The sequence below is a fragment of the Dryobates pubescens genome, chromosome 32 (assembly GCF_014839835.1).
Source record: "Dryobates pubescens isolate bDryPub1 chromosome 32, bDryPub1.pri, whole genome shotgun sequence".
Taxonomy (NCBI): Eukaryota; Metazoa; Chordata; class Aves; order Piciformes; family Picidae; genus Dryobates; species Dryobates pubescens.
Window position 1 is genome coordinate 5452711 of NC_071643.1, and position 9614 is coordinate 5462324.

Below are 9614 nucleotides of genomic sequence, written 5' to 3' on the forward strand. Positions count from 1 at the left end.
ACCTCTGTGGGCAAGAGCTGTCTTTTCTCACGCTCAGCAGTACATGATGCCTCCCCATGATAAAGACTCCGTAGAAAAATGCAGTTCTTCCTTTCTTCTTTTCAAAGCCAGCAGCTGTATGGTGTAAATTTCCCAAGTGCACTCAAACCCTTGCCACGCTCATCCCAGGCTCTGCCACCACCAGCAGCCTGGCCCAGCCACTCCTTTGCTTCCTAAAGGCAAGTAAGAGAGATGAAAGGGGACCCAGCATTTGCCTTTTCATTTACATGAGGTACTTCAGTGGAAGGCTGGTGGGCTGCAGACAGCATGCAGCGATTTAGTAAATTCATTTTTAATCAGGTCATCTTTAATAAAACCATCTAAGGTCTTTGTGTGGGCACCGAGGCAGCTGTGTAAGTGCTCATTAATGCATTTCTTTTGTACTTCAGTTAAAAGTTACCTTCCTTCTGCGTGGCATAATCATCAGCCAGAGCAGCCAGCCTGCCAGCCCCTTTCCCCACGCTTTGGGTCTGGCAGCACATCTAACCCCACAGCCGAGGCATGAGCGGTGCTGTTCCCAGGCCACCCAACCAGGGGCAAAATGCTTTAATAATCCCAGCAGCACAGCTCCAGCAGCACCTGGGAGGCCTTGGCACCACTGGGGGCTTCAGCTGGAGACACAGCCTCTGGTGTGGAGCGCAGAGCTCAATGGCCCTTCGTGGGGCATGGGCAGCCACAGCCAGCGGCATGACCTGGAAACTCGGGACCAGAAGCGCTGGCGTTGTGGGAAAGGGAGGCTTAGGCTTGCTTCACTGCCTGCAACCCTCTGTGCATCCTTAGGGGCAGTGAGGTTTGAGAGCAACCTGAAAAGCAAAGATCTGTGCATTTTGATTGTGTTGTTTTTCCCACACTATCTTTTCCCCCCACACACACACTATTCCCCATTTCCAGACTGAACTGCTCCAGGGACAGACACTGCAGATATTTCCTGCCACCCTTGTGGGAGCTGCTGAAGCAATTCCCAAATTGCCCTCATTCTTGGAAGAGGTACATTTCTGGGCACTTCATGAAAACTAAGGAATTGTTTCTGATGCCAGCAGCACTGCAAGGATCTCTTTGAGGCAAAGCAATGCTGAGGGAGACACAGACTGGGTGATCTGAGTGACAAGGGCCATCAGAGCTTCAGCTAGAGTTTTAATTGCCTATTTCAAATGGCAGTGTTTCTCATCACACTCCTGTTGCTCTGCAGTGCCTAACTGAGCAAGGCAGGCTGCTTCTGGTTTTATTTAAACACAACAGCCTGCTTCTTCTGCATGGCATTTATTTGGGGATTAATTGTACACAGTGAAAGAAGACACTGAGGAAGAGATGCTGTCACAAGAGACACAGAGGGGCAGCTTGGCACCTATGTGTGCAGCCAAGGACAAGGTGGAGAAGAGGGCCGTGCTGCTGCATGTTGGTCCATGTTGGACCATGTTGGTCCAACAAACCTGCTGATTTGCAGCCTGCTCCCATACAATGCAGCAGCTGCCACAGCATTCAAAATGAACACATTTTTTTGGCTGCTGGGCCCTGCTTTTGCAACTCAGCTCTTCAACAGCACTGCACTGCTGCGTTAGGACAACAAGTACCCGCTCTGCATCGCCACATCTCGCACTGCTCCTTTGAAGTGCATTAGCTGAGTGCCCAGTGCTGCTGGCTCTTTGGAGAGGGGCCATAGTTCTGGAATTTCTTGCAAAACCATTGCACAGACGAAGTCAAATCTGCTGTCCTTCTAGCCCACTGTAATCATCAACTTGTGTCAAAAGGGCTGGCTTCCCGCCCAGCTTCTTCTGCCTTGGAGCCAAACCACTGCTCCAGTTTTTTCATGCAAATCTGAGAATTATTTAGCAGCAGCAGCTCTTTTTCAAAAGCCAACAACATCAGTGCATTTTTGCCTAAAGGAAACATTGTTCTTTCTGGACAACTTTTCCTCTAAGGCAGCACTGGGAGATCTCAGGACTGTGTCTCTAAAATATTCATGTGACAGCTATTCATTATTCATGTAGGCTCACAATGCTCAATTCAGCAGCACTGCCAGCCTCAGCCTGACAAGCAGACCCATTAAGAAACCCTCCTCAAAGCATCCCTGCGAGAACACCAAGACAATTTTGCTCTGTGCACAACTGCAGCTGCTTGAACCCCCCTTCTTTCCAGCTGTACTCAGAAGGATGAGCAGGGGAAACCCATTCTGCAAGACTTTAGTGAACCTCTCAGTACCCCCTAAGTAGAGCAGCACCTCAGGGAGCTCTGAAGCAGGGCTGCCTGGCCAAGACTGAGCCCTGAGAAGGCACTGGCCCTGCTGGGGTCCTGGCCTGAGTGTGTTAGATTCCGCTTCTTCCACCAGCCCTGTGAAGATAAAATCACCTCCCTGCCTGTCAGGGTGAGGGAAAGATTAATTACCAAGAGCTGCTTGCACTTTTGAAGGTGCAAAGTGCCAGGCAGGAAGCTGGCAGGGGATATCTGCAGTTCCTGGGGTGCTGGCTCTGTCTGGGTAGGCTTGTCCCCACTGCCCACCACTGCCTGCACCAGTTCCCCCTCCACATGGGCAGGTATGGCCTCATGGTGGCAGCCCCCAAGATGAGGCATCAAGCAGGGGATGCTGCCCCGACACTACCTCTGGACCCCTTGACTGGAAGCTGGCTGCCCAGCACAGTCCCACTGGCCTGGCAAGGCACACCCTGAGGGTGCCCTGAGCCCTGAGGGAGGGCTCCACATCCCCGGCCCCTGACTGCCCTTCTAATTATATCTGAGGGGGCAGGAAGCACCAGGGCCGCCTGTGCAGGAAGCAGGGCGTGCCGCCCTCTGCGACTGAAAAACAACCGCAGCAGAGGTGTGCCACCGCCGCCGGGACCTTGCCAGGCAGCACACACTGCCCCCGGGGCCGCCCCCAGGCTGCAGCACCCTGAGCTGCGCTGACATCACCCTTGGTGCATCCAGGGCTGTCACCACATGCACCCCTCACGGTCCTTACACCACCCTGGCATCCATCACAGGCGCCCCCAGCCCTGACCCTCAAAGTCCTGCCAGGGCAGGACAGCAGGCAAGATGGAGTGCCGTTCCCATCGGGAGAGGCAGGAGGGCAGCCAGAGTGACAGGAAATATTCATTAAGGGATGTTACCAACACTTCTCCCTGAGCGGGAGGTGCCGCTCCTGCCTTGCCAACACGTTTCACGTTACCCCACAGCCCCTGGCGGTAGGCAGCCTTCTGCAGGCACTGCTGGTAACACCTGGATGACAGCACTGGGGCTGGGGGGCTGTGACACCCCTTATGCCCCCACTGATGTCCTGCAGGGCCCAGGTGCCACTCCCAGGGCTCTCCAGCTCATGGAAAATCCTGACAGTTCAGCAGTGCTTCCTTTGTCCCGGTTTGGAACAAACCGTCGAACCTTCGTCATTTAGCATAGTTACAGAGCCCCTGCAACACTTTGTTTTGGAAACACCCAAGTGAAACGTTTCACTTTGACTGTATCACTTGGGCTGCTGCGGCGCACCCAGCCCCATCGCTGTCCCAGAGGACAAAGCCTGGCATGTTTTCTTACACGGACAAAATCAATGCATGCCCATGAATTACTTTGCTCTTGTCATAACAACATTCCCCAGTGCCTTTTTTTCCCCATCCCCTTCCCCAAGCAGAGACCCACACCAGCTCCAGATCCAGCTGCTGGGCACAAAAGCTACCCATGAAGCAGAGCTGCTCTGCAGGGTTTTACCCTCTCCCATTGGGCAGGTTCTAGCTTTTCCCTAAGGCCACAGCAGGGCAGCCAGCACAGGCAGACTGGCATCCACCTCCAACCCAGGCAGTGGGCAGCTGCCCTCCTGCCTGCATCTGTACAGCTGCACACCGCAGCCCATGGGCTCACGGTGAGGTGCAACCACAGGCTCCAGCGCAGACCAGAGCGGCCAGGGAAGAAGGAAGATCAAGTGGAGCAGGGAGGGGGGTTCTCCAAGGGCCAAGTGCAGCACTTGCTGCCCTGCCAGAGCAGAGCAGGCTGGACTGCAGGGGAGAGATGGTATCTTACAGACTTTCCCACGCCTCACACAAGCTCTCTGGGCAGGCACATGCAGGCAGGTGATGCTGAGTAGCTGCTGGGGTATTGCATAAATCGAGAGCAGGCTGCTACGCTTCCCCCAGGCTACAGGGCTGCTCAGATAAGCCCCCAGCGTGCATGTCCTACACAGCATGGGTGCTGCCAGCCTTGCAGGTGAGGAGGGAGTCTCATGCTCTCTGGGAGCCATGCAGCACGCCCTGCCCCCACAGAGCAAGCTTCCTTCTCACTGTGCCTCAGCTTCTGCTGGCAGTGAAATAGGGACATCCAATGTCACAGGAATAGCCCCATGCCAAGGGTAGGTGTGCCAATCTTAATCAGGCTGCTCCATGCTGCCAGACTTCACCCAAACACTGCAGTATGGTACTCAGTACTCAGCCCAGCAGAGGACTAGGAGGGGTCAGCATTTTGTTTGGGAATTGTCATCACACTCCATCACAATTTGCAACGTGCTCTTCTGTTGCCAAGGTGTGTGAGGATTCTCCATGACTAGAACAGAAGCAGCTGCCACAAACCAGGAAAAGACAGTCTAGAAGATAACTGGACCCATTAGTGCAGCAAGCAAGGTTGCAGTGGTCTCTGGCAGACCATCTGGTGAGCAAGCATGGCAAGGAATTGACCTGAGACAGTTTCCATCCTCAACAAGGGTTGTAACCACAAGACACCTTCCAGCTGGCCCAGAGGCATCTATGCCAGGGTGTGCTGCTGCTACCCAGCTACCACCTGGAGCCCCCACATCTCATCTCTAAGGGAGTGATAAGGAAACCTCCACCTCAAGGAGCCAATTCAGAAGTTTGCTGATTTGGTTGATGGGGAGGTGGTGAGGAGGGCAAGGGGGGCAGAGCTCCTCCTCACCTTACACACCACTGGGATTTGCAGACAGCTATGCCCAAGGACTGTCAGGAAGACACACTGCTCAGCAGCCTGCGAGAGCCATGCTGTGAAAATTGAAGGTCTTAATTCCTGAACATGGTCACTTTAATTGGGATGGCAGAGCCCAGCATGGCTCTGCAAACAGCACTGTGGAAGTCATTGCCATGTGTCCATGTACCAGTGCCAGCCCCTCCAGCACTAACCTCCCTCTTGGAAGCAGCACTACAGGGAGGTGTGGGGGGCTCCTTTCCTGGACAATCCCAGCTAGAGCAAACATCTGCCTGCAGACTCATCAGTTCAGAGTAGGGGGAGGGGGGCTGCTACTGGGCACCACTAGCCAAGGGTGTAAGGGCTACCCTTACCTGCCCTCCTGCCAAGTTCCAGCAGGACTTTCATAGAACCATAGAAGCATTGAATGGTTTGGGTTGGAAGGGACCTTAAAGACCACCCAGTTCAATCCCCCACCTCCACAGGCAGGGACAGATAGACCAGTGGCTCAAAGCCCTATCCAGCCTGTCCCTAAACACTTCCAGGGAGGTGGCATTCACAACTTCTCTGGGCAACCTGTTCCAGTGCCTCGCCACCCTCATAGTGAAGAACTTTTCCTTTCTGTCTAATTTAAATCCACACTTTTTCAGTTTAAAGCCCTGTGCCCTATTGCTACATGCCCTTGTAAAAAGACCCTCCCAATCTTTCCTGTAGGCCCTCTTTAGGTACTGGAGGGCCACATGAAGGTCTCCCCAGAGCCTTCTCTTCACTGTGATGAACAACCCTACCTCTCTCAGTCTGTCATCATAAGGGATGTGCACCAGCACTCTGATTATTTTTCTGGCTGTCTTCCAAACCTGTACAAGCAGTCCATGTCTCTCTTGTGCTGAGAAATCCAGAGCTAGACACAGTACTCCAGGTGGGGTCTCACCAGAGCAAAGGGGGGAAATCACCTTCCTTAACCTCCTGGCCACACTTATTTTGATGCAGCCCAGCCCAGGTTGGCTTTGTGGACTGTGAGCACACCTTGATGGGTTATGTTGAACTTATCAACCAACACCCTCAAGTGCTTCTCTGAAGGGCTGCTCTCAAGCTGTTCTCTGCCCAGCCTGTATTTGTGCTTGGAATTGCCCCCACCCATGTGCAGGACTTGCCTTGTTAAACTTCAGGAGGTTTGCACAGGCCCAACTCTCAAGCCTGTCAAGGTCTCTCTAGATGGCATCCTTTCCCTCCAGCATGTTGACCATGCCACACAGCTTGGTGTCATTGGCAAACTTGCTGCAGGTGCACTCAATCTCACTTGTCCATGTCACTGACAAAGGTGCTAAACAGTGCTGGTCCTAGTACTGGCCCCCCAAAGAACACCACGTGTCACTGGTTTCCACCTGGATATTGAGTCCATCCAGCCCAGAGGCAGAAGGCTGGGTTCAGCACAATGCCAAGCCCAAATGGGCACCCCAGTGGGTGTTGGGCTTTATGCTACGTGGCCTGGACAGCTTGCCCCAGCTGTGCCACAGCTCATGTGCACTGGCTGGAGCGCGTTCAGCCCAGGCAGCTGCCCAGCCGCAGCTTTCCCAAAAGAAAACGAGAGCATTGACACATTCGCTTCTGAGGGCCAGCAACAGCCTTCCTAACGCCGCGAAACTGCTGCACTACAGCCACCGACGACAGGAAATGCAGCGTCTTGCAGCTCCACACCCACCGCCGGCCCCTGGAAACCACAGAAGCGGTCAGGCGTCGCCGGGTCCCCGATGTGGCGGAGCTGTCTCGGGGGGAAGGCGCTGCCGACGCTCCCCTCGGCTGAGGAGGTGTTCTTGACATGTAAGCAAACGGGCAAGTGCTTCTAACAACTCGGTTCCGGTCACTGTGCTTACTTGTACTTCCCAAGCCATCTGCTAGATGGCATAATGTAATAATAATAATCATGACAACAATACACAAGTTTGGTTTAATTGTTCCAGACTCCAGAAACTCTCAAATAATTTAAGCAGACGTGTACATATTTCACCGCAACAGTACGTGCTGCTCCTGCTTTTGCTCAGTCTTTACCCAAATCCTAACAGTGGCACACTCTGCAACCACGGCATCACTGCTCTCTGGCAGAGAATGTAAGGCGTGACATGTGAAGCTACAGCAACGACACAGCCACCAACTTTCTCGTTACGTCGGTGGCTGCACTCGAGCACCCACAGCAAGAAATTTCAAGAGAGCTTCTAGTTACTCCGCTGCTGCCTGTAAATACAGAGCACAGCATTACTCACACATAATAGCTTTATTTGCTGCAGGCTCTTCGGCTCTCGGAGCCGGACTAACCAAACCAAAGTGAAGATCCTCCACGACACGCCCTGGCCAGGAAGGCCTCCGGGATTTGGGCCCTCCCGGTCGTGGGGACCGCCGGGGCGCGGGGACCCGCAGCGGCCTTGGGATCTGTATCCGTCGTGGAGATTTTGAGCTGCCTGCCAGACCCCGGCTGCTCTCCCTACCCTCTCCCCGGAGGCTGTAGGAGGGCGCTGCGGCACCGACGCACCCGCCCGCCTGGTCGTGGGCACAGCTCTGCCCGAGCCGCTCCGCAAGCCGGAGACCCTGCCGCGCCCCGCTCCCCACACCGGGCGGCAGCAGCCAGAGTCTCTGCCGAGGCCACAGCTCCGCCGCAGCGGAGAGGCCGCCCGGCCGGGCTGGAACCGCCCCGTGCCCGCCCCCTGCCCGCCCCACGGCGCGGCGGGGCCGGGGCTGGGGCCGGGGCGCCGCGGCGGGCGGCGCAGAGCGGCGGCGGCGGGCGGGCGGCGAGCAGCGCGCCGCCGGCTCGGCGGGCCGCGGGCAGCGGGCGCTCCGCCCTCGGTGCGCGGAGCCTCCCCTCTCCGCGCCCGCGGAGCGCCGGCGCCCGCCTATATCTACGGCCGCGGCGGCCCGGCGCCCGCAAGGATGTAAGGCGGGCGGGCAGCCCAGCCGCCGCTGTGGCATGTCCCCCCGCGCCCGGAGCCGTCGGCGCGGCGCCTAGCCGCGGCTCCACGGGGCGATGCTGCCCTGGAAGCGGAGCAAGGTGGAGCTGGTGGCGGGCGAGACGCGGCGGCAGAGCAAGCCCAAGGGGTACGCGGTCAGTGTGCACTACTCAGCGCTCACCTCGCTGGCCCGCGCCTGCCCCGAGAGCGCCCTGCACCGCGTGGGCAGCATGTTCCGCTCTAAGCGGCGGAAATTCCGCGTCACCAGCGAGGACCCTACGTACACCGTGCTCTACCTGGGCAACGCCACCACCATTCAGTCCAAGGGCGAGGGCTGCACCGACCTAGCCGTCTGCAAGATCTGGAGCAAGAGCGAGGCGGGCCGGCAGGGCACCAAGATGAAGCTGACCATCAGCGCGCAGGGCATCCGCATGGCCCACGCCGAGGACAAGGGGCTGCGCCGGCCTGGCCACCTCTACCTGCTGCATCGGGTCACCTACTGCGTGGCTGACCCGCGCCTGCCGCGCGTCTTCGCCTGGATCTACCGCCACGAGCTGAAGCACAAGGCGGTGATGCTGCGCTGCCACGCCGTTCTGGTCTCCAAGCCCGAGAAGGCTAAAGCCATGGCCCTGCTGCTCTATCAGACCTCAGCCACAGCACTGGCCGAGTTCCGCCGGCTGAAGAAGCGGGACGACGCGCGGCACCAGCAGCAACAGCTGGTGGGTGAGCAGAGCATCCCGCTGGTGCCGCTGCGCAAGCTGCTCAACGGGCAGTGCTGCTACAAGCCGCCGGTGGAGCGGAGCCGCAGCGCACCCAAGCTGGGCTCCATCACGGAGGACCTCCTGGGCGAGGAGCAGGAGGAGCGGGCCATGCACTGCGACTGCGAGGACATTCTGGAGGCGCTGGACGAGCCCGAGGGCGAGCTGCTGCGCACCGGCGCCAGCCGCGACGAGAGCCCGGAGCTGGGACAGCTCCTCCGCGACCTGGGCGAGCTCAGCCTGGGCAACGACCTGCGCTCGCTGCGCGCCGACCTCCGCGTCCGCCGGCTGCTCTCCGGCGAGAGTACGGGCAGCGAGTCCTCCTTGGAAAGCAACGGCCCGGACGGCGCCGCCCCGCCCTGCAACGGCGCCGAGCAGCCGCCCCCCGGCGACCCCGAGACCGGCTGAGCGCTCGGCCGCGCCCGAGCTGCGCGGTCCCTTCCGGGCGCGCACGGCGCCGCCGGCGAACACCGGGTACCCTCCGGCCCCTCCGGGAGTGCACGGCCCCGTCGGGACGCACCAAGCCCCCTCCGGCCCCGCTGAGGTTACACGGCCCCTCTGGCGCGCCCTGGGACCCTTTCGGGAGATCACGGCCCCTCTGGGGGAGCACCGGGGCCTCTCCGGCCGCCCGGGTTCCCTCCGGTGCCCCTACGTCCCGCAGCATCCCGGGATGTCCCTCCCGGTGCCGATGGGCGCCGGAGCCGGGCCCCAGCCTTCCGTGGCCCGAGGAGGGGTGGCGGCCGTGGGCTGTTTACCTCCGGCTCTGCCCTTGAAGATCTGCCAAATTCCTGGAATAGCTTTCCCCGGGGAGGGCGGTGGGAGGGAGGTGTTGCGCCTTGTTTACAGACAAATCTCACATCCGAGAGGGCCCCCCCCACCCCCCGCCGTTTTCTCCATTAAAGTCGCTCCATCGTGCTGTCGTGTCCGAGAGGTTTGCACTGTTGTGAACTGTTGGTTTTGGTTCTTTTAATTATTATTTTTAAGTTAG

The 9614-nt window shown here is 58.2% G+C and overlaps 1 protein-coding gene across 1 annotated transcript; it reads left to right on the forward strand.

The window, feature by feature from the left end:
• Positions 1–7692: 7692 nt before the first annotated feature.
• On the forward strand, positions 7693–9250 carry FAM43A (family with sequence similarity 43 member A). The gene has a single exon (XM_009908753.2). The coding sequence runs from the start codon at positions 7946–7948 to the stop codon at positions 9032–9034; it is 1089 nt and encodes a 362-aa protein (XP_009907055.2). The 5' UTR covers positions 7693–7945; the 3' UTR covers positions 9035–9250.
• Positions 9251–9614: the final 364 nt, after the last annotated feature.